This window comes from Nipponia nippon, unplaced genomic scaffold, assembly GCF_047370975.1.
Source record: "Nipponia nippon isolate SJK-2023a ecotype South Korea unplaced genomic scaffold, ASM4737097v1 scaffold_10, whole genome shotgun sequence".
Classification (NCBI taxonomy): domain Eukaryota; kingdom Metazoa; phylum Chordata; class Aves; order Pelecaniformes; family Threskiornithidae; genus Nipponia; species Nipponia nippon.
This window is the reverse complement of record NW_028262291.1, coordinates 33,948,425-33,973,767: the sequence shown is the minus strand read 5'-3', so window position 1 is coordinate 33,973,767 and position 25,343 is coordinate 33,948,425. Positions and strand designations below refer to the sequence as shown.

Sequence of the window (25,343 nt, the reverse complement as noted above, 5' to 3'; positions counted from 1 at the left end):
TCCAGGAAAGCAGGGCTCCATCACGCGTAACAGTTACTTGGGAAGACAAACGCCATCACTCAGAACGTTCCCCCTTTCCTTCTTCTTGCTCCAGGTTTATATGCCGAGCATGATGTCATATGGTGTGGGATATCCCTTTGGTCAGTTGGGGTCAGCTGTCCCAGCTGTGTCCCCTCCCAGCTTCTTGTGCACCCCCAGCCTGCTCACTGGTGGGGTGGGGTGAGGAGCAGAAAAGGCCTTGACTCTGTGTAAGCACTGCTCAGCAGTAACGAAAACATCCCTGTATTATCAACACTGTTTTCAGCACAAATCCAAACCATAGCCCCATACTAGCTCCTATGAAGAAAATTAACTCCATCCCAGCCAAAACCAGCACAAATAGCTATATAGTATAACAAATGAAGGTTGAGCTCTTTTGTGAAATTTATCATCTTGTTGAAATGACAGAGACTTCATGTGGCATAAAAGGTCAGTTACTACGTTATATATAACTTCTTGTTTTCATCTCCTACTGTTCTTGCAGGGAACTAAAAATATTTTAGACAACAGATGTGGAACACTTAAAGTATTTGGAATGTGTGGGAATATGCTGAGGGACCACCTGTCCTGCAACATAAAAGACAGAATCGGTCTGTGAGTGTTTGTGAGTGCTGTTTGTTATGCTGGCAGTGAACAGGAGGAGTTGTACGCTAAAAGTGCAGCAGAATGAAAACTACGGGGTAACTATACCAGGTTGACTTTACTCAAGGAAACACAGGGAGGAAAGATGAATCAACAAGTTCAGTGCTCATTAATACTTAGCCAATAATTCACATTTGAGATTCCCTTAATAAGTATAGCCTGGAGCAGTTACTCAGTCTCAGGAAGCTCATAGTTAAGAAGAAAAGAAATTGATTTTATCTGATTTAGCCTAAATAAGGTATTTTATTTATTGTTTGACTACTTCTACTAGTCAGATCCTATCTGTTTAGTTACAAATTAACAATTACAGCTAGTAATGACTACATGAGCTGTCCTTTGGGGGCGGGGGGGGGGGGGAACCCAACCATTTACATATTGTAGAAAACCAAAGTTTTGACAATAATTTGCATTCCTTTAGAGCCTGGGGATTTCAAGGTGATTTGTTGCAATTGTTTGTTTTTTCTACACATTTACTATTTATTGATTAAAGTTAACAAACGCTGTTTCACAGATGAGGGAACAAAGGCACAGATAGGATCAGTATGTAGCATTTGCATTTCTTCATTTGGAGTTCTGGCATGTGAACACCCACAATTCTTTATTATCTTTTTCCTTCAATGATTTTTAAAAAGAAGGATATTAAAATTGGGATGATAGCTACTTCCCCACCTCGGGGAAGAATTCTGAAGACAGTTAATGTTTACACCAGTTGCCCCCTCTTTTCCTCCCTCCAACTGTTCTGTGAAACTACCATTGCTGTGGTCCAGGTTACAGCGCAAAGGGAAGGTATCGCTCAGTGCTTCTGCCCATAAGCAAGCGTAAGCTGGGAAACAGTCCATCAGGCTCTGCCCTAAAAAATGAAAATGGTGCATAAATCAGAAAGAAATTCAGAAACTCCGGTTCATCCCTCGCTCTGTGGACTTTGGAAACAGTGAAGTCTGGTTACACTTAATGGCTTTGGTCTCTCTCTAAATTTTGGGAATGGATGTGAAGCTGCCCTGAAATCTCTATCTGATAGTACGTGCCCGGAGTCGGTGAATGAAACAGCTGTTGGTGCACTCTCTTGATTAGGAATGGTAGAAAAAGTCAGGACACACATTAGCAGTGTTTCCCACAGCGAGTACAATTCTCCCTGCCCTCGGATATAATGGCTTGCTGCCGTATACTATGCAAACAAATTACACGTACTGTGGGAGCCACAACTTTAAATTTCTCAACCTTTTTGCATGCAAAAATCCAGCATTAATTATGCTTTTTTACATTTAGAGTTCCTCTTCGTTAGCTGGAGGGAGGTCTTTGTGATTAAAGGAAGCAGGTTTCATTGAGCCAGACGAGCTCTGCTCTGTCCTCTTTTTCACCTCCCCTCAGGGCAAAGACCAACAGCTTGAGGGTGACCCCTTCAAGAAGTTTCACTGAAAAGGAAGATGAGAAAGGCTGGACAGGCTCTTTCTAATGCTCTGCGCTGGAGCCAGGAAAAGGCAGCTGTTTCTAGCCTTTCTGTGGGTTTTTTTGGGTTGGTTCCCCCCCCCCCCCCCCTTTCCTGGTGGCTGAGATCTGGGCTTGCTGCCATATCTGTTTGTCTGTCTGTCTCATGTTGTTTTTCTCAGAGAGCTTCAGAGGCCAGTTGCCCATAGTCAGTTGCTGGGAACAGAGGTTGTTCCTTGTATCGTCTTAACTCTCCATGCCAGAGTGTTCATGCTTGAATAGGAAACAGCAAGATCTGTCAAAATAGACCTTTTCTTTAGGGCTTTGAGGCTGCATTCTCCACGGCCATCTGTTCCCTTTCACCCTTTTGGACAATGTTGCTATTTGAAACCAACCACTCTTTGCTCTCTCCCTTTCCCTTTGCCCTCCCCCCTGCCCCCCCCCCAAATCTGGGGAAAAGGGAAAAAAAGTTGTTTCTGGCCCCGATTGGCCTCTAGAGGATTCAACCATTTTGTAGTCCAAGGATTAAAAGTGATATTTTGCAATTTTTTATTTTTCACTGACTTTAAAAATGTAGTACATCTCAGGAGAGAAGAGTCACTGCAGTCAAAAGATCGTTTTGGATTTATGCATTACTCTCCACAGAGCGGTTTGGTGTCCTGTCGCTGCCTGATGCAGACTATAGTGAAAACTTGGCACACCTTGGAATATTTTGCATTATAGCAGGAACGGAAGGAACCTCCTATAGTTAAGGCTGTATAACTGTTTCCCTTCTAACCCTCTGTCTTCAGTCAGAAAAGCTTATCGGGATGAAATTTTACAGTCTTGGTTGTTGTCCAAAATTGAATTTATTTGCTTAGTTTGAGATAAAGTGAGTCATTCCTTTTTGAGAATGAGATGAAGAAAAAAGCTGCTCCAGGATGGGGGACGGTGCCGTGAAGAGCGGGACTGACTTGCTGAGAACCTCCTGGAAAGTCTGTGTCAGTCAGGGAGTGAAGCCAGACCCCTGTAATCCTCAGTCATTTTAATATCCTCCATGTTATATACTGCCTCTGTGTGTGAGTGTCTAAGTACATAAACATATATGTTCTGAACAGGGAGCCACTGTGGTCTCTGCATGTACTGAAGTGTTTTGTCATTCATCTTATAATGAGAGGGAAGATGTCTTACATATGTGGGTATATTGGCTGTGCAATGAAAAAAGAAATGTGAAAGTGCCCAATTAACATATGTCCTGAAGGTATTCCAGGCACTCAGATGCATCTGCTAGGTGTATGTGCAGGTTTCGCCAGGCCAGCCCAAAAGGCACTTCTTCAGAGAAGAGAAATGGATGAGCCACCATCACAGCCTTCAGCTTGTGTCATTAAGAAATGCCACAGTCAACCCTGACGATATTCATTGGGAGAAACAATCGAGTCCCTTGTTCTGGTTTGATAGGCAGAGTGAAAGTCACACATAGCATTTTTTACATTTAATGTTTCGTAACTTTTATGTTCCTAATCATACAACCAAAACATTCAGTTTAGTTTTTGTGATGGATAGTATTAAGAGTTTGGCCAAATCTGAACTCCAGATGTGAACAGCTGTAATTTGCAAACAGTCATCTCTAGCCCCCAAATGTTTGGCTGACCTCTGTTTCCATGTTGCAGGCTGAAAGAGAATTGTTTCATCCTGGAATTCTAGTTTTGACAACTCTGGCTCATGATCCAAGCTTTACAGCTCTAAGATTGTTGTTTTTATTTACACCTATAGGGAATTGTTGTAACTGTAATCTGTGGGACCAGTGTTGAGAACACTGAAGGCTAAATTTTCAAAGAAATGACGATGGTCATTGTGCGAAGTAAAGCAGCTTGCTCAGTTTGCGTACAAAAAAAATCTCAACTTGAAGTGCAATTTAACATTGATTATTAAACATAGTCCTTGTGGTTAACAGCCCCACCCTGGACTCTTTATTGCATATTTCAGCCCTCTGTATCAAGAGATCACCACTCACTAAATTTGAAAATGATCCTGAAAGAGGACTGCTACTGAAATTCCCCTGTGCTCAGGAGTGAAAAGGACAGAGAACTTAATTCACTAGTTCAAATCCATGGAACTAGGCTGTGATCAGAAATTGTTATTTGCTAAAGTTTTTTATGCTGAATATATTGAGAAGAGTCTGCCGCGGTGTAGGCTGAATGTCAGTGCTAGTGTTAATTGAGCAAACTCAGGTGCTGGCAGTGATCTGGCTGTAGCAGCACAAATACCACCGGCTTCTTAGCAGAATATATTTACCAAGGCAGACCTTAGTGCTCATTTAAAACTAGCTTGCACACACCTACCATCCTTTTCCGTCTGCCATGTAGGCATACCATCAGCCTACTCCCTGGGAAACGGACAGCCATGTCAGAAACACCCTGGGTATGTTAGCACTAATTGGTGCTTTTATTGGCCACTTCGATGGAGAACTCAACGTGCGACAGAAACTCGACTCTCTCCCCCCTACCCGCTTCACCCGTCCGCGCCCTGACTCTCCAACGTAATTTAAGGTTCATTTGCAGACTGGCTTCTACCTTGCCTGGACTACTGCTGTGTTTGCCTGCACTGTGTCAGTTTTGCAGGTACGAGAGCTAAGCTGCCAAGACACTGTTTCTTTACCAGAACATATTTTATGGAGAAAAATGTAGACTATGGGAATACAGTCTGTGTCTCAGACCGCAGCATCCTAACGTGACCATACTGCTGTGAGCTGCATTCTGAAACTCACTGCAGTTTCAGAGCTACATCTCCCTCTCCTCCCCCCAGATGTATTAGTTTTTGTTCTGCCTTTCTGGGATTTAGCCATTTAGGCTTCCAGACTTCAGCCTGTTATGTTGGTTTTTTTTTTTTTGTCCCTGTCAAGGAGGAGTGTGACAGCTGGCTCATTTGGTTCTAGCCTGGAAAGTTCGGAAGTGGGAAATCCAGATGATGGGTAAACACTAGCAGAGACTGATGAAGTTCAGCAGCTGAGATTAACCATCCTGGGAAAATCAGATACGATAATGCCATGGCTGTGTAGGTCAGAGGGCTGAGGCTTGCAGCATGCAAGGCTTCAGTTGCTCTGACAGCGGGATTCTAAATCTCAGTTCTTTATTCAAGCCTTAAGGGACCTACACATGTGTAATTCTAGCATTCTGCTCCCTCCCTCCTACATGCCTTCTGATTAATATCATGATCTGTTTAATTCCCTGAGGGAACTTAACCAAAAAAATACAGCAATAACTTGTAGCATGATTGGTGAGGTGATAATTAAAAGCATTTTCTGGTTCACAGGGCCCTAGCATTGCCAGATGCCATGACTGGGCAAGCTTTGTTTTTCAACCTATGCATCCTTTATATGTGCAAGCAGGCAAAATTCCAGATCTGGGTTGTTTGGGGGTTTTTTCCCCTCTTTAGGTCAATGGTCTGGGTTTTTATTTTCTAGTCTTGGAGAGACAGGAAGAAGTGACAGCATAGGAGAGGTGAGATGGAAGAAGCTGCTTTAAGTTTTAGTGGTGAGCGACGTGGGAAAGAACTCTGGATACTAAGAGGGTGGTGTAAATTAATACAATTCCAGATTTTGGAAAAAGAGGGGATTTCTCAAAAATGTCATTAGAAAGGGAAGGAGGGTGAGCTGAGGGGTAAAGAATTTATCCTCGTTTACAGAAAGGAATTGACTTCAGCACCATCTTCTACTTGGTCTTCACCATCCCTCCCACCAAAGCACTACTCGTTCCATCATTTGCACTAGCAGCGCAGCAATGATAGTGTGCCGGAAGCTCATCGCTTTGTGGTGTGCTGCCAGGCCACAGAGGCAGAAGGTTTACACCGGTAAAAAGAAAGTATCTGTTCCCAAGGATTTCAACTCCCTGATTTGGGCCCTGTTTCAGGTGCTGTAAACCACCAGCTGTCTTCCCACCTCCACAGATCTCCTGAGACCTGACCATTTTGGTCATGGCTGGTAGATTGTCTGGCAAGAAATCAGACCAGCTGGATTTTCTCGTTTCTTAATGTCAATTCCTTTTTTAGGTCAGCAGACAGGAGTCTCAATACTAGCGTGAGTGTGCTTCTCTCTCTGTCTGTCTTTCTCAACTCAAAACAGGATCGACATGAACTCACTGATGTCAGGCATCGAGATCCTCTGGCACAAAACACACTGGTAACAGTGGGCATGCTGGTGTGGGTTTAAAAAGAAACCAGTATCTGTCCAGTTCTCTGGAAGACCCTTCCTATATCTTGACCTGGACAGAGGTCCCAGCTGATTTTTCAGGGTAGAATAATGGTTAATATTGCTTATTTGAAAAAGCTTCTAGTGTTTCATGGAGAATACTGGACGTCCTTATTTATATACAGTTTTGCTGGCCTGTCACATATTTTGGTTTATTTTTCCTCATCCCTTAGGGAAGATTCCCTGTAAGTGGGGAATAATCAGCAGCAGCTAAAAGACTCTTAAACTGCAGTTCTCATGAAAAGAAGGTCTTTAGGTCAGGAACTATCTTTTTGTTCTCTGTTTGTATAGTGGTTTGCATATTGCGGATGAGAGCTGTAGGAGTTGTTACAATAGACAAAGACAGCAGAAAGGACCTTATTCTTGATCTAATATCAGATTAACACTGTAAAAATCACCTAGAATGTGTACATAGATACACATAAATATAACGATAAACAAAAAAGCATGAAAACTCACCTGTTTGGGACATATGAGATAAATAAACAGTGTTGTCCAAAATGAGAAGTGAGCTCATTCCCTTTCTGTCACATTCACTGCTGTTTCTCCATCAGAACTTTGCAGCTGGAGTCTATAAGTGGCAATTTTTGGTCTCTTGATGATGACGACTGAATCGGAACAGTCTTTTCAGTGTAATCTCTAGCAGGCACTTCAGTGCTGCAGCAGTAGCATAGCTACTAACTAGGGGTGGTCAAAAAAATTTCCATCGAAACTGGTTTTTTTGACTGGGGATTAGTGGGGGTTTGCACTTAATTGCTTTGTTTGCTAAGTATCTTTTGATCACTATACTATTCAAAAAAAAAAAAAAAGGAAAACTAAATTACATGTCATTGATTACTAAACAATTCCAGCTTCCACCTAAAATATTTTTATGTATTCTTAATTAAAATTTGAAGTAAACTGGAATAATCTGGGGGGGAGGGGTTTGCACAGATTTAGAACTAGGTGGTTTTGGGGGGTAAAATTGCCAGATTCCCTCTTTTAATAGAAGGAGGAGAATAAGCATTTTAAAAGCTAGAATTTTTACATGGCTAGTTTTGTGGCCAAGCTTGATTTCTTACAGCAGCAACTGGTTTTCCTGCCATATGTCCTAAATAATAAAAGACTGTATGAAGGCAATACTGTGCTCTAGAACATGAGTTTTGATTTTTCTCCTAAGGTGAACCAGACTCTGGTGTTGATATGCCTGCATAACCCATTAACTGAAACAGATCTGTACAGTTGCAATGGGGAGCAACGTTTGCTTTAGTGTCTGTTTGTAAAAATCAGTAATTTGTGTTTGGTAATTACCTAGGTGTATGCATATAGGCATTTTGGTCTGTGCTTTGTCTTAAGCGGGTGATATCAAATGGTGGTCTAACTAGCTGTCTACTGCTAGGGCCATGGCTTTAATGTAAAAGATCCAGTTTTTTTCATCCTCACTCATTTTCTGTTAGTTTTGTGAAGGTAGAGTATAAGACAGGAAGAGTTTGGGACGCACCTTCGCTGACCAGTGCAGAGAGTGAGACGGTCACCACTGTAGGGTAAGAGAATCAGAGTCACCTTTTGCCTGAAGAAAAACCTGTGGAGAAGGGCTGAAAATGGCAGAAGTCAGCACGTGGGAGTTTGAAGGACGCTGTGGTTAGTTACTTCACAGATGAGTTTGTCCTGTGGGTTGTTTTTTACTGTGTGATGGGTTTTTCCACCATTGGATATTTTTATACTTGTACTTTCTGAGTAGGTGAAGATGGAAAAATAGATTGGGGGTTGAGGGGGTTTTCTTTTTTTTTCTTTTTTTTTTTTTTCTCTCTCCCTTCTGGTGCCATTGTTAGAGATCTGCACCAAAAATACAGACTAAATGCAATGCAGGTGAAAAGCAGTGATCTTTATGAGCTCTGCCAGTGAACCGGAAAGCTGCACAGCCTGAGCAAGAGGGAAAGTACTTTCATTCTTATTGCATGGTGTGCCGTTTTTGTTGAGCTCAGTAGTTTAATTCTTTATAAGTATTTTCTCTGTACTTTTTGAGAGTTTTTTCCTCCTTTTTGATAAATTAGGCTTTTATGAAGATGATTTGATGTTAAGATTTGAAAGATTTGGGGACTGGTTGCTTCTCTATTTTGTTATTTCATTGTCTTTATTTTGTTATTTTACTGTTGTATTGTGCATCGATCCCTTTTTTGCATTTGATGAGAAAAAATTTTGGAATTACCAAATGGACAGAGATTGCAAAGGAGCCCAGCGGTGAGGATGAACCTGCCAGGCAATGACTCTCTCATCTGGAAAGACAAAAATCTATATGAGACTATGGAAAGCGTGGAATTCATTGCTCTCTGCAGTTATACCAACAACGAACAAGTTATTTTTTTTAATCAAGAGTATAATCACATTCTGCCTGCAAGGACTCCTTGCATTTAAAAATATTGTTTAAAGCAGTCTGTTTTATTTGATTGAAGACACTGGCCTAGTTATCCTAATTTTCATAGGATGAGACACTAATGAAACTGAAGTTATGATTAAATCCCCTTTAACCATATTCGCAACAATTGGGACTTGGTTACATGAGGATTTAGTCTTTAAAATGGTACCTCCTTATGTGTAGAGGACGAGAAGGTCTTTGAGACCATATCTGTACTTGTAATTCTCTGCTTGGACATCATAGAATAATCTCAGAATCAGTACTGAGCTGAATAGCTTTAATCCTAATGTTTCCTCCAGTGAAAAATGGAAGGTGGAACAAACCCACTCTCCCCATCCTGCCTGTCAGTGGCATTCATCTTAGTGGTAAGGAAGGTACTTGCAGAAGGTTTGTTTTAATTGCATTGATGAGGGGAAACAAACAAAATGAATCTAGCACTTGTGTATAAGTAGGGCCAAGTGGTGTTGCCCAGTTCCACCGACAGCTCCTTCCAGGGCAGTGGAGTCCAGCGTGAGCCTTATCTTCTGCTTGGAAGCAGAACTGCAGGCCTCAGCTGAAGAATCACTCTTTCTTCTTTGGTTTGTTTTTCCCCTGGTTGTGGAGAGGCATTTACTTTGCATTTGACTCAGACCACAAGAAGCTTTATTTTCACTTGTGACAGCTGTTCAGCGAGAGTGAAGCAGCCAGTTCCTCCTTTATGCTTGCGACCCAGAACAGATACAGTCTCTGCTGGTGTCTCTGCCGGTGCCCTGAAGAGCTCTATTTCACAGGAGTCAGTAGAACAGGTACCTCGTGCAGCCCTTGGCCTGTCTGCTGATGTGCCCTTTGAAGATCAGTTTAATGCTAGGTTTTTTTGTGTGAGGAAAGGAGGAGTGTTTACAAGAATTGAAATCACCACTTCATTTTACTTGAGCTGGATCTGAATATATAAAGCAGGGGGTTGTTCAAAGGTCTTCTCCCACTCTTCTAGCATGCACCTTCACCTCCCATGCCTAGGATCCCATCTCTCTGCTTCTGGACACCCGCTCCCTTTTCCCACATGCTGCATCCATAAACTGAGATCTGCCACCTTTCTCTCATCTGTGTCAGCCCTGGTTTTTTCCTCTCCTAGTCCCTGTGCTCCCTGTGTCACCTGTGTCCTGAGCAGAAACCATCACGCCAGCAGTGACTAGAGCGAGAGCTGTGCCCTAAGCAGGCTGGAGAGATGGGAACTGCTGCCTTTCAGCTGATGGCACATCACTGGCTCTGTGAAAGCATCCACCCCACAGCACGGATAAGCACCTTCATGTCACAGCTGGGAGCTGGTGCTCCATGCCACCCTCATGTGGTTCAGGTTGGACGGTTTGGGGACCTCTGAGCAGAGACCAAAGTCCCTTATGAGCCTGCTTTCTTCTTGGGCCAGGGTTGGTCTGATACTCCCATCTGCAAGTATGAAAATACCAGGGTTTGGAAGAACAAGGCAATGTGTTGAAAAATGTCGCTCTCTCGTTGAACAGTGTTATTTATCCACTTCCTTTGTCCAGTTCATTAATGACTGGATTAGTAGTAGTGATTGAAATAACAAAAAAGATAAGTCCAAGGTATTTTTAAGGCCATGTTTGAATATAAATGTGTTTTCTTAACATATCCTCTTTCCTTCCTCTGAGACATTTACTATCTTCTTGTTTTTAGAGCAGGGAGAAGGAATGAAGCATGTGCTGTCACTGCCCTTGAACTTCTTTGCAAAGCTGTCGCTGCTTCCCCCTCGGTTTACTTTGCTTCTTGTTGGTTTGCCTCTCTGTCTGCCTAATACATCAGCTTGCAGGAGGATTCCTTAAAAAATGGAAACCTTTTCTGTGAGGCATTCCTTTCCACCCTGTAAAAAGTCTTCGTTGTGAATTTGCTCCAGGCTTACTAACCACTTTGCACCAGAGTCATAAATTTGAATAACTTCACAGAAGAGGATTTGCCTGAAAGTGAGTCACACAAACAGCCCTCTTCAGACAGGGGCTGACACAGTATGGTACAGTAGGCTTTCTTCTGTATAATAAAATAAAATAAATGACAGCAATTAGCTTGCTTGTTCTGCCACAAGCCCTACACCTCTAGCACTTCTGTTCACTTTGGGACAGGTTTTAGGCCTGGAAGGAATGCAGAATTAGGAATTGCTATGGAGTGATATCTCCGTAATATCAGCAGGCTCCAGACGTTTAACCACTTAAATGCCTGGCTCAGGATTGTAACAGCAAGATGTTACTCCTTCTGTTAGCTAATAGCAGACACACATAATTTGAGGGAAGTTTGGATGTGAATTTTGCTGGAATGTCTGGGCTTTTTGTCTGTAGTCAGAGGTCCCCAAGCAGCGATGGGTGAATTGCTTCTCGGTGGTGTGGAGCGGTGGCTTCCAGCTGCATACAGGGGTGCAGTTACACCAGCTGCGAGGGGAACACCTCCACGCCCGCCAGAACTCACACTTAGCTGCCTCACTTGAATGTTGTGATTCCTACCCACTTCTAGCAGGTGGGAAAGAAGGACAATGTTGACTACAGGGGGAACTTGCACCTTATTCCACATGGCAAAGAGAGGACTGCAAAATTTTAAGGCTGCTTCGCTGTCTTTTATTCTCCCTTAGCCTGTTTGTACAGTAATGGCATTTTACTTTTGTGGTGTTACCACAAAAACAAAAGTTTGTAGAATTTAATGAATGTAATTAAGTAACTTGGTTTAAGTCATTTTAAGGGAATGGAATACAGACATCCCACCACCCTGCTTTAACACTTGAACCTGTTCTCTCCTCCAGCTGGCAAATTAAATCCAAAACGTAGATGAAGAGAAATTATTATTGTTAGCACATCCACCGTCCCAACAGAGATGAGTTAGACTAATTAAGAGAATAGCATTCCTAATACTGAAATTTCCAGTTAGGTGCTCCTGCGGTGAGTTATTCAGGTAGAAGTTTGATGCCTATCAAGATATTAATATCTTTGTTTTGAGGAAAGAAATGCAGCCGTCCTTGCTGGATGGTACAACTGTAGCCTGTTTTCAGACTAGAACAGAAGTTGTTCTGGAGAAGCGAGTATGGTGCATGTCGCAGTGAGTTGGGAAGTAATTGACACCAGTACAGAGTCCAGACTGCTGTCAAACTATTGTCAAACTATTGGCTTGAACCAGGTGCTTCACTCATTTCTTTTGTACATCTTAAACACTTAAAGACCTAATCCAAATCCAGTTGATGTTAATTGAACATGGTATTATTTGGTGGGGAAGGTTTGAGGTCTTCAGCTGAGTCCTGTGGCGCACTACAGTCATTCCAGTCACTCCAGCCTGTTGCTCTCCTCTGCCTAATGCAGTCTAATACCGTGTCCTTCTCATTGCTTGCAAGCTACCAGCAGTCATACAAATAATGATTATTACTGCATGCCAGCACTTTTGGTCTTACCCTTTACTGGATATTTTTCCAAAACAAAAGCTTTAGTGAATGAAGAAATTATGTTTCTGCTCTGCATAGTTGAGGAAATAAAGTAACAAACCCCACAATGTTGCAAATGTAAAAGCAATGAAGGGTTTTCAACCTGAATCTTCCAGAAGCTCTGCTGGGCCATGAGATGACTTTGTCATCTCAGTACAGCATTGCTTCCAAAACCTAGTACTTATAATTTAAGTTTCAACATTAGTTGTTGCATTACTGATCATTTTGACAGAAACATAAGGCTGCTCTGAAGTTTGTACCGCAGAGTAGGTGTCTGGTCTAACTTTAATTGACTAGGTTGACAAGGGTTTCATGACTGTCCTGGGGAAGCCATTTAGTTTGTTGCCTGATAGATGACAGGAAGTTCCCTGACTTTAAATCTAACTTTCTCTCATTCCGCTTCAGGCCAACACTCATAACTTTTTGACACTATGGACTGTCTGCCTCAAACAGTTCGATTTTCAACTTGCACATGATCATTTATACCCACATAACAATTGGGATTTTGTTTCTGAATTTCTTTGGTTTGTCTGCCTTGCTCTGTTCTCAAAGTGTCATTTGAAGTACAAACAAGGCACCTAGCTATCTGTTCATCTTACGCAGAACTTGTGGTAAGCAAAGATGAAGGTCTCGGGCACCTACCTGCCTCCGTATGTGTATGTGTGTATGTATGGGTCTCCGGTTTCAATACGAGAAAGCTCAGGTGCAATGGCAGTTCAGCAAGCTGGATCATGTGGCATTATTGGAAACACTTCTTTATGTTGCCATTGCTGATTGCAGCAAACTGTATTTTCCTTCGGGGTTATATAAAGTTCGTATGATTTCAGAGGCACCAGAATGGTATTTACAGCTAAGGGGGTCCCTTTGCAAATCTTAGAAAATGTGTGGGTTGCCTGATGGCATGAAGCAGCATTCTAATTTTTAGATCAGGGTATTGTGGCACCGCATTCTGCTCCTTTGGCATCCCTTTTTGTTATGTCATTATACACTGTCACTCTGCTGGCCTGCTTCCCTCTCCTCTGTGCCCATAGAAAGCTGGGTTGCTTGGGGATGGTAGGTCTAAAGAGGAAAAGGCAAGTGTCCCCCACACATGATGTACCTCCAGATATTTAGAAAATGTATCGGTCTCTCCAAGAAGGTAGGTACTACTTTGGAACATATCCATAATTCTTTGCCCTTTGTCTAGGTATCAGAGGGTGAGATGGAGAACTCACACTGCAGTTGTATAAATAAATCAGAAAGGTAGGGAATTCGTGCGATATTGCTGTCTATTACGTACCAATTGTGATTACCTAGCATAGGGAATGATCTGAGATGACTGATTAGAGTTTCCATGCTGAACCCTTCCCTGTGGCTCAGTCCTGATGCAGTTTCTTTCATATTTATCTTCAGGAGCTTCTGGAAGTGGGAAGAGGGAATCTGGTTGTGTGACAGCAGCCCTCGGCAACACATGGAGTCACAGTGTCAACACCAGGCTCATACTACAATATCATGACTTGCCGATAAGACAGGTGAGAACTTAACAACGAAGAGAATTTAAATAAAGCTACATCAGCAATGCTCAGTCAGATGGGTTAACTGTGTCCTTCAGCCTCTGTGGTTATGCCCTGTGTGTTGAGAACCTGGCATTCTACAGCCAACTGCTTATTTGGTGTGGGGGGGCAGTCAGTGTCTTTTGCTTTTCACGGATGGCCATTCCTCCAGTGCCTCCCTGTGTTAGGATGGGCTTATCTGAGTCACAGGGCCTAGCGTTGGCCTGTTGGCACAGGCATACAAGTTCCTTGAGCTTTTGGTGCATTTCATGTTGTGGAGGTGAAGGGTAATCCTTAAAGTGCTTTCCTGCACAGGGATTTTGGGGCAGGAGTAGGAGGCTAGTCCTTTCACTGCTATGATTGTTTTGCTGTCATCCTTTCCACTCTTTGTGCCAAATTTCAGCTGTGACTGTTAGGACAGGGAGCGTTCTATCTTCTGCAGCTACTGTTTGCAAGTGGAAGCTTGCTGCCTGCACCAGCAAGCTTAACTTTGAGCAGTAAGTATGGTACCAATTTTCCAGAAGTATGACTGCAAAAAGGAGACTGCTTACCCTTTTCACTAAGAGATTTCATGCTTTTGAGTGAAATATAGTAGCATTTTTGACTGCAATCTTCACCTCTTAATTTAAAATAACCTGTGAAAAACTAGGAGGCAAGACATTTGGGGTTTGATTGAGGAAATAACTTTTTTTTTTGTTTTTAAAAACATCATAACCCATGATTTCATCTGTCCCATGGGATATCTGCAGTTATAATCTCTTTTGGCTTTGTCTGTTCTGTTTTTCATTGATGTAACTCCTTCCAAAGGCTGTGACCCTCAGTCTTAATGATATTGATTTTCTGCGCGTTAAAGTAGAGAGCTGTCAGAAAAATTGCTACGCAAAATTTGTACCATCTTATTCCTGTAGCATTACTACCCACATGCATTCAAGTTGGTGCTTCTGGTTTTACTGCCGCAAGACAAGGTTTCTTGCTTTGAGGTTGCAGTCTTTAGGGCCAGAGGAGAGGAACCCATCCTGTTTTATTCTGCTCATTACAAGTAAGATTATAATGATGGCACCTCTGTTCCTGCGAGTAGTGGGCACCATGAAGCAGCACTAGTCCTCTGGACTCTCAGGTAGCAGGTTAAGTGTGTCAAATGCAGTTAGAAAAGGCATCTACTGGACTTGCTTCTAAAGACCATGCACAGTTGTATAGAAACATACTCTTGCTGCTGCTTCTTCTAAAAGTTCTCTATGTTCTGCTTCTTACTCTGGTCTGTACTGAGTTCTCCTTTTCTACATGTGTATGTAAAATCCAAAGCTGTTCACAAATTTCCTGGATCGCTTTGGAGGTGGAGTTGGCAAAGGGAAAACGGCAGAAACAGTCCTCTGTGCTACTTCATGATGCACAAAGTCGGCTAAAAAGGATTAAGAACATTCCTCTGGTGGTGGAAAGAGGGAGCAGTTTTCCTAAAGAACATTCGGCTATTAAATGTAGTTTTTCCTGATTTTGTTTGAGAAGTAATAGATTGCAAGTGTATGAAATGTTGTTTTCAAGGCTTTAAAATTCCATTATAAAAAAATATATTATGATCTCCTTAAAAAAAAAAGCAGAATTTTCCTCTGTTGTTAGCTGGGTTTATCAGATGCACCACCTTGCTTGCATGTAAAGCCATGGGCTCATTGTGTTTTAGTTAAGCAGAAGAACTAAATCTACAGTGAGGAAAAACAACCATAGTCAAGTCATAGAAATCTTACATCCAGACATGCAGTTTCCAGTTAGAGGAAGGCATCTAGAATTACCCTACCTGTAGCACCACTCTATTGGTTAAATTACTATAGTTTTACACACATATGCTCTTTCATAATTGCTTTATACCCACTTTCAGGAATGAATTGTGAATAAAGGTGCCTCAGTTCTTGAGATGCCATTTCAGTCATCATAAGGTGGTTCTGCCAGGAGGTATTGGATATCAGAGCTTTGAAAATCAGCACTTTTTAAGGAAGCTTAACTTGGAGGTTCAAAAGTTCCCAAGTCAGTAATCACTTTTACAAATTCTCATATTACTATATTAAAAAAAAAAAAAGAAGCCTGTGATTATCTGTGTAGTTTTAAAGTGAAATTCTGCCCCAGGAAGTCACTGAAAGCACACAGTTGTTCTGGAGATTTGGGTGAAAAGTAGTGCAAAAACAAGTTTTCCCTGCTTTTCACAATTTGTAACCCTGCAGAATCAATACTGTTCAAGGAATAACCTGTGTTTTGTTCTGACTTGCACAGCAGACACAATTTTTTCTTTCAAAAGCTAGAGTTCATTCTTTCTTCAGTCACTTGACCTCCTGAAGAAGCTTTTCCTGGCTCTACTTTCTCTCCTTCTTTCCCTGGAGGAGCTAGGGCAGTGGTGACAGTCTGAGGGATCTTCCCTTACATCCAGCTTCCATGGTAGTAAAGCCAGAGTGCTAATCCTTGCTGGGAAATCCTACCCATCAAGAGAGAAAGCACCTCTGGAGATGCACTGGGCTGTGAGACCTAAGAGTGGTATTCTTCAGAACGTGGAGTGATAACGTAATCGTCAAGGAGGATTCGAGCAAGCAGTTTTCCAGAACCATACTATCTTCTGGAGAGGACAGGCCACTGGGCTGCTAGATGCTTCTTCTTAGTCATGCAGTATTCGTTTCTGGGAAAGCTTGCGGACGTAGTCCCTGTTCCTGAAACTTTGGGGAATGCCAGGGCAGCAGATGGCAGAATGAGTACGCAACAAACCTAGGGAAATTAAGCATAGAATTCCTACATGGGAATTTTTTTTGTATATTAAGTAAAAGATTCCTTCATTTTGTTTGTCCAGCAGACATTTTTTCAGCCAACTATCCCTTTTTCCACCCCACCCTCCGTATGTCTGGTGAACATTAATAAGACAGCAGCCAATTCAGCAAAGTAATGAAATTTCTGGGACATCCTGCCTGCCTTGAAATCAATTAGGTTTGCTTTATTGCTTGGATAGGAACAGATTTCTGAACAAACAGATGAACTTTCCTCTTTTGCCCCCTTCTAGAAGGCCGTGTTCTGGTTTTGGTTTCCTTCAGGGCAGAAGTAACGCCACTGGCGGGGGCATGGGCAGGAGGAGGTTTCCAGTCTGCACTTAAATCCCTTACGCCACTAAAACCCACAAGCATGGACTACAGCGTAGGAGTCTGTTAACTGCTGAGGTGGTACTGAGCTACACGACTTCCACAGCGGCACGGTGGCGTAAGAGCTTGGGAGAACGTGGGAAAAGTTAATTGTTTCGCACAAATGGGTTCATAAAGGGCATTTGCTATTATCTTTGTGGACACTGATACTTGGTTCTCCCTAAGCACTCCTGTGAGTAGTTAACCATGACATTTGTTTTCCTGAAATCCATACATAAACATGCAGACCCTTTGAGTTTGGGCCAAAACCAACGGGGCTGCGCTAGAAACTGTCAGACTCCTCAGTTACCCCTATGTGTATAATTATCCTTCTTTCCTGAACTGGAGTTAGCAGGCTCCAAGGTTACTGTTTTCATGTGTGCTCAGCTGTCTCTGGGGGACAGCATGGCAGGGTTTAATACGTTGACATGCTATATTTAACGTTTTATTCTTGTCTGTTGGAGACAGGGTGCTGGATTAAGTGAGACCCTGGCCAGATCTGATATGGCAACTTCAGTGGGCCTGGTTTAGTTTATAGTTTTCAAGGGATTTGTGAGACTCATATTATTGTGTTAGTGTCTGTAATGTGTTTTGAAATTCTCAGATGGAAAGTGCATGTAGAAGTGTTATTTTGTAACAAATCAGTGTTTTCCTATGGTATTTTCAAGAAAGAGCATTTCCGATTGAGATACCGGCTGGAGCTTTCAAGCCGTGCCAGGTGAGCTGTCCTGCAGCAATTTTCCTGCTTCAGGTGAAGTGTTTCAAATGCATAAGTATATGGTGACTCATTCTTAAAAAACAAAACAAAACAAAAACCCCTTCTCTCATTCAGACTAATGCCAGACATAACTTTTGTTGTGTCCTTGGTTACAGACCAGCTGTTTTGTCTTGCTCTGCTTACTATGCTATGAATAAGCCCTGAATAAGCATTCCAAAATTGCGATGGTGAAGTAACCATGGCACTTGCTGGTGTGGGGAAGGGCTGGGAGAGAGCCGAGGGGGGTGGGGATGAAGTTTTACATTTATGTGACTTGCTAAGGCCAACTGCTATGATTCTTTACCTTAAACTTGTTCTGATTTTAGTGAAGCAGTTCTTTCAAATTGTACAGATGTTTGGCTGTAACTCTACCAGTCATTGAGAAAATATATTAAAAATAGAAGTAATGTAACTTGTTGCAGTCATGATGGTTTCAGAGCATAAGTGAGATCAGATTTATCTTTCTCTGTAAAACACTGAAGGTAGTTGTTATTTGGACTCTGTAGCTGTTGGATAGCTGTTCCATTTTAAAGATAACACCAGGTGAGGTTTTCATCCATAAAAAAGGGAAGCAAATAAACCACAGAAAATAAAACAATTTCAAACAAAGCAAGAAGGCTGTGGAGAAGAAACATACACCAAGTACTGCTATCTGGGGTTAACACTTTCTAAATTTTGTGCTAATAATCTGGAGGATAGCAAATACAGTAATGAAGTTTGGAAATGGCATCCAGTTTTATGTGTCGAAACATAGTGGAAGATTGTCGCTCCATACTACAAAGGGTTCTAATTACTTTGGTGAGATGGTAATATTTTCTGGGGAGAAAGAAGAGGCAATGAAATATAATCAGACAGAACGTACTGAAATCACTCTTGAGACGAAAGGAATAAGATCTAATACAAATAAAATACAAACAGCATTGATGTGTTTTCTTTATTAACTTTGTAGCAGTTATAGCTACCTATGGAGAAGAAGAAAATGCAACGAAAAAAAGATATTTTTAATAGTCTTAAACCTAGTTTTGGCGTCAGATGAGGAGGATGGAGATGACCAATAGTGTTGAGAAATGCAGACAGAAAGCTTTTCACCTGCTTCAGTGGGAGCAGAGGAGAAGCTAGTTCAGTCTTTCCCACAGTGAGGCAAGAAGGAGCCCACAGAGCACTGGGCAGTGAAATCAGTGTTTGGCCAAAGGAGGTGACTGAGGATGCGTGAAGGTTGCCCATCGTTATGTGTGAGGCAAGAAGTATTGCTCTTTACAATGTCTTCTGCTGAGCTAGAATTTGGGGAGACTCAGGAAAAGAAGTCCCAGTACCCTAAAGAAGTACAGAAGAAAGCTCTGCATGTGGATTTTTAGCAGAAGTATTAAGACAAATGAAGTTTGTTTGAAGCTGCGATCCATGTTGGGAAAACCTGTCTCTATATGCTACATGAATCATGTGCATTGTACAGTAATGCAGATTATGTACATAGTACAATACTTTTTTTCAAGTGTTTAGACATGAGAAAATCTGCAGATGGCAGTGGATAATGAGATCCAGTAAGCAGTGATAGAAAAGGGATGTGGCTATTGGGTTGTTTTAAAATGGAAGTGGTATAAAGTGTGTATCTGTTCTAAGCCATCTTATTATATAATGTGCTTGTCATATGGAAAATCAGCTCTGTGAAAACATGAAAAGAGATTTTTTTTTTTTAATTTTTTTTTTTTTTCCAGATAAGAGTGATTGTATGGAGTCACGTAAGGGATAGGAAATTTTGCAGGAAAGTAGATTTTTTTTTCAGGTGAGATTAATTTTTTATGATTCTCCATTATGGAGTATGCTGCTTTTGAAGAAACAGCTGTGGAAAGACTGCAGGAGCACGTATTTGAATTCTGCTTCCATTTAAAGAAATGTTGTTTTTTTCTAGGATACACAGTTTATTTCAGAGACTTCTGCCTCACCTCTGCTATTGTTTGAATATTTTGAATGAAGACACAATGGAAGGTTGTTATGGCCTCAAATTTCCATGCATGTGTATAAACCACATCCTTTAAAATACATAAATAAGACACTTCTGGTTTTTTTCTGATTAAAAAGGCTCTAGACTGATAACCCTTATGACAGAAATCTTTTGCTTATCCATAGATCACATACAAGCATAAGCAGCAATATGAACTTGGATTGCCTGTGAACAGGATGAAACTGGACACAATACACAAGTGTAGCATAAACAGATGATTATCAGCACAGTGTGATACTGACTTGATCCAGCAAAGGTGCCAAATGAAAGGATGCCATAAAAATAGAGAATGTTCATTGACAAGTATTTGGAGTTCAAACATCACTAGGTCACATACTTTCCTGACTTATGTGTTTGTTCATGTCTCTGTTTGCAGTAAGCTTCCTTCTTAATGGACTTGTGGGGGATGGTCATACAATATAAACATCACTGTAGCCCTGTCTGCATTAAATGGGACTGGATTTATGGCCCTCACCTCTTAACAGGACACTTTTATATAGAGAAAAATGTTTCCATCGGTCTTGAACAAGAATTCATTTACTCAGGTGCTTATATAACACTAATCAATTTGTTATCTAAGAATCTAAATAGAAATGAAAGGACCCTAGATAAAATGGAAAAGAACAGAAAAGCTTTATATAGTAAATCTTTTTCTCTGTCCTTTTTTAAATAAGCATTGCAGGTTTTCTTAATGAAGATTATTCTAATTTCAGATTGACAGAATATAGCAGCAGCTGTGCAAACTTCAAACTCATAGATCTGTAGTTCAAAGCATCCTAAACAGAGGAGCAGGAACATCTCTGAGACAGAGAGGCAAACTCAGTCATTAAGTTATGCTGAGTCCTCCTACCGAGGCTGGTGGCAGAGGTGGGTACTTTCTGTTAGGTATCTTTGACTGATAGGTGAGCCAGCTCTCAGAGGAGACTCCTCTGTGGTTGCTGCTAACCCACACCAGTTGCGAGTTAACCATCTCATAGTATATTGTATTATCGCATTACTATGCAGGCATTTGCTGACTGGTCTCTGCAATGCCCATGCCAGGTGCTCATAACCGAGGAAACTGAGTCATAAATAAGTAACTGGTCAGAGTAAATCCTTTGTAGCTGGGAGCAGAGCTGGAATCTCTTCACTGCCACCCGTGTGCCACTAAGCTTGATCTTACTCAACCTTTACTGCCTCTGTTTCAGGCACTTAAGAAGTCTTTGAACCCCCTTGTCATATGTAGCTGTGAAGGTAGCCCTTCTGCTTCCCTCTCCCATTTTCTCTGTGGATTAACTCGCCTGCTGAACTGGTTTTAACTGTGGTCACTGACTTCTCTCCTGAATCTCTCCTTAGCATGCCATAAACTTTTCTTCATCAGTGTTCACCATTAATGAAAGGATAATGAAACTGAGATTGTGGCTTGAGCTTTATGGCAAAACTCTCTCTCTGCTTCCTTTTTTCCAGTTTCTGTTGATACCATAGCTGATTTTTCTAATTTTTATAGAGCCTCAGCTCTAGAAGTCACCTTGCATTCCTATGTCTCTCCTCTTTGCAGACATCAAAACTGTTCCACATTGCAAGTTCCCAAAGCAAGTAGCTAGCACTTAAATTTTTAGACGATTAAAATGCTTGTCCAGACTCTTATCTTCCGTATTGGTTAATGCAACGTCTTCATTTCTAGTATTATCAACCCTGTATTTTTTTTCCTCTTCCAAACATACCACAGAAAATAGAATTGTTACCTTGGTGAGACCTACTTAGTCACAGTGACATTATTGTTTTAATTTTTACATGTTTTCTCAGTTCCGTAATGGGGAAAATGGCCTTTTGCCTTGGTCTAATTGATGGTTGTGTACCTTCATGTTAAGCAGATAGCAAATTCTCAGAAACTGGGGCTTTGTCTCGTGGTCTTTATTGGGAGCCACTTAAAGGTCAGGATAGAAGGGGCAAGATTACTATAACAAAATCTGTTCTGAATATAAACAGAGAACTTCAGTCTGTGACGCTGTTAATCCAACGCCTTTTACAAACACTGTATTTACAGTTCACTAAAACAGCATAAGAATGGGAGAGAGAAAGACCCAGATATGACTTTCAGGGTCCGGTCTGAATTGTCTGAAGAATGCTCTGTTTGTAAGCTTAAGCCCCTTTGCAGAGAGGGAATGAACACAAATTCCCATCCTGTTTATACATAATCTTTTCTGATTTTGATTGGACTTCAGTGTGAGTTTTCCCCTCAAAACAGAGTGGAATTAACCTAGGGCAGATTCTCTCATCAATATCTGAAGTGTCATTGCTCCTAACATCAGAGTGGCAATGACCAAAGTTGTTTATCCTTGGAATGCCTTGGCAAATCCCCCTGCCTCCTGTCTTCTACCAGATCCTCTTTCTTTTTTTTTCTTTTTTCTTTTTCTTTTTCTTTTTCTTTTTTCTTTTTCTTTTTCTTTTTCTTTTTCTTTTTCTTTTTTCTTTTTCTTTTTCTTTTTTCTTTTTCTTTTTTCTTTTTCTTTTTTCTTTTTCTTTTTTCTTTTTTCTTTTTTCTTTTTCTTTTTCTTTTTTCTTTTTTCTTTTTTCTTTCTTTTTTTTCCTTTTTTTTTTGTAATTGAAAACAAGCAAGCTAAAATGTCTAACTCAAATTGAAGTGTTTATTATTCAGAAAAGTTCTGCTAAGTCTGTCTGGAATATAGTATACTTAAAGCTTGGAGGCATTCTTAATAGTGAAAAAGATCAGAATATTATGAAGGAACTGGATAACCTGAAGTAGTGAAAATATAATGGAATATAAGATTGATAATAGAAATAATCTGTAAAATAATATTGGGCATTACAAATGAGTTTCTGCTTTACATAAGGAGCATACAAGCTTGAAGTGAAGCTAATACTGGAGTGGTTTAGTTTATCACAGAAAAACTAATTCAGCAGTGTAATGCAATCATGAAAAGGGTCTGTGCTGTCCTGGAATAGGTCAGGCAAGGTATTTTCAAAGGAAAGGGAAAAGTGTTTGTACCATTGTGGAAAGGCACTGGGGACATCTTTGGAATACTGTGTATGGCCTGGACATTTGTGTTCAAGCTTTCTTCTTCTTTCTACTTACTTTCTTCCCAGGTAAGGTCTGTGCTAGATAGAATATATTTATTGACAGAGCAACAACTTTGAGCTGTCACTGGTAAAAGAAAAAGCCTCAGACAAAGTTTTAAAACCAGACAAACTTTGACATATTGACTTCAGTGGGCAAAATGCATCACATCTTCTGTGAAAAGGTAGCGGTCAGACATGATCCCCATGTTCAGGCATTACAGCTTTTATAATACTCTAAACATATTAAGGGAGAATCATCTCAGGAGTTTGTTTGTCTAGGTTATTATACTTTGAACTTGAAGTTTTGCATGTTTTATGAATCTAATGTCATTGAACTGTTCTAGATTGACAACACAGGAGAATGACAGCCAGTGAGTGGCGGTCCAAATCTGCTGTACAGAAAACACTGTGCTTTCTTCGGTTCAGCCTTATCAGTATATCTGCCCTGGGTAGGATCAATTAATCTAGAGGGGTTTACCCTACGTAGATTTTTTGATCTTTGATCTCTGTAATTCTTGTCTATGGTATCAGTGCCCTTAACTGTGATCTAAAAACAGGCTGAAAAAGAAGAAACCCTCTTAACTGCTTAGAAACTGAATACAGACTACTGACCCGCTTTAAGGAATAAAAACAATTGTGACATGCCACTGCCTGAGATGGGCTGCACCTTAAAATGGAGCGGTTTTTGATGGTCTCCAATGTTGGTGACCTATTGGGAGCTGCCTGGCCAACTTTATCACATCTACCCATCGTATTGCGTTAAGAAGATAATAAAATATATAATTTTCACAATATTGCCTTCCCATGGACTGATTGGTGTGACTGTTAGAAAAATACAATGGGGATCTTAGGACATCTGCTCAATCAGGAATGGAAAGGATGTGTCCAGGAGATGGTAGCATGTTATACCCACATTGTGGAAACATTGAAAGATACTTGTGACTAAAAGGTAAAAGTCAAGATAAATAGCTACCTGAGCACTTCTGCTTCCAGCTCTCACATGTAGTACTTACGCTGTACTTTGATTAGGGAAAGGTATGTCCTCCGGATACATATTAACAGAAAACAGTAAATTCCTCAACCCATATTGAAGTTGAGTGTTTCTGACAGGCTTGTGATTGATGGATAACTTCAACTTTTCAGATACTGGTAGGAAGTAGTGTAAAGCGCAACTCGGTTAATGAACGGCTTCCTCCTTGAGTGTTCATATTGGAGCAACACTAAATTGGAAATAACTAACCAGGTCACTTGTCAATAAGTGCCCCTGTCTCATCAAAAAAAGTGACAGACCTAGGTTGCAATGTAGCACATGAGGCATTACTGAGGTTGTTCTCCACTGGAAAGAGCTCATTTGATTTATCTTGGGTTTGTGAGGCCCTTTCACATTTGCGTCACAGTGATGGTTCACGGTCTCCCTTATCAGTCATTTTCTACAAGCGAGCCCTGAGTCTCTGGCAGGAGTTCTTCCACTAGTCCTGAGTGAACAGTCAACCTTGGCTTTTTCTGCCATTTGACTTAATTTAGCTGTGCAGATGCCTCTGCAGTTCAGGGTGTTTACATGCTCCGCAGCACTGAACTGGAAGCTGTAGAGCTTAGGTTGCAAAGACACCTGAGTTGGTCTTGTACAGAGCTGACAGTGGTCCAGGCGGTTTGGCTTGGAGTCTGAGCCAATAAAAAGCTTTATCAGGCCTGAGCCAGCACTGCCGTTTTACTCAGCAAATTGACGTTCCTGGTCCAAATCGTGTGTTTGTTCTTCACTGTATATCGGTGAAGTTCTTTCTCTTGTTGTCACTATTTATTTATCTATCTAATAATAATATAAAACTCTGTACCCATAGTCATCTCAAGCTACAGAGAGAAAGTCACTTAATCCCCTCTTAACTTGTGTTGATGTTTCCAGCTCTTAGCAAAAACAAGAGGAAACTACTTTTTTCTCCTTTTTTCATACATTTAGTCTTACTTCTCACTTGTGATCTTATAATGGCCATCTCAGTCTTCATTTGAAATACCTGAGCAGGCTGAAAAGAGAAAATAAAAGTGTAAAGTAGCACAAAAAAATTCAAGGAATTTCTTACTCATCTAAATTAATTGGTATTAAATATAGAAAAAAAGGCCAAACAACTTCCCGTAAGAAATGTAATAAAGGTTGCCGTTTGGGTGCCGTTGCAGGAAAGAAGAGGTTGAGAGACGTTTTTCATCCATTTTTTCTCCTACAGTTGCACATTTTCTTTGCTATGGCTCCATTTTTGTCCTTTGAACATAACAAAATGAGTTTTCAGAAGTTCACATGTAGTTAAGATCCCTAATGCACATAAACCAATCTGAATTTCTTAAGCATAACCGCCATCCAAGAGAATCTCTTAAGAGCCATAAATGCTACTCACAGTAATTTTGTGAAAAGCATTACTATTATGTCTGGTATTTGCTTCTGTTTCTTCTCCAACATAAAAAGGTTTGTTAACCTGCTGATTGTTATTTGGGGCATGTTTTAATCAAAAATTTCAGATCTGATGGGTTATAAAGCAATGTTTTGGGTCCTAAAGGGCTGTCCAGCCTTTAGTGCATCTATGCCAGGCCCTGGAGCATGTTTGCCTTTACCTGGTGGGGATTGGTGGGGATCCACTGTCCTCTAGAAATGTAAATGAAGTCTCCTGAAACGTTTCATGTTTGTTAGG

General features: G+C 41.0%; 1 protein-coding gene across 7 annotated transcripts in view; it reads left to right on the top strand.

Moving 5' to 3' along the window:
* Positions 1–25,343, top strand: part of RAD51B (RAD51 paralog B) — a 409,322-nt gene that overhangs the window by 239,852 nt on the left and 144,127 nt on the right. For all 7 annotated transcript variants that reach the window (XR_015702014.1, XM_087746500.1, XM_087746502.1 and 4 more), the window contains one exon: positions 13,567–13,685. Coding sequence is in view for 6 of the 7 variants with exons in the window: in XM_087746500.1 (XP_087602626.1) it covers positions 13,567–13,685 (119 nt within the window). In the remaining variant the exon portion in view is untranslated. The remainder of the gene's footprint in view (positions 1–13,566; positions 13,686–25,343) is intronic.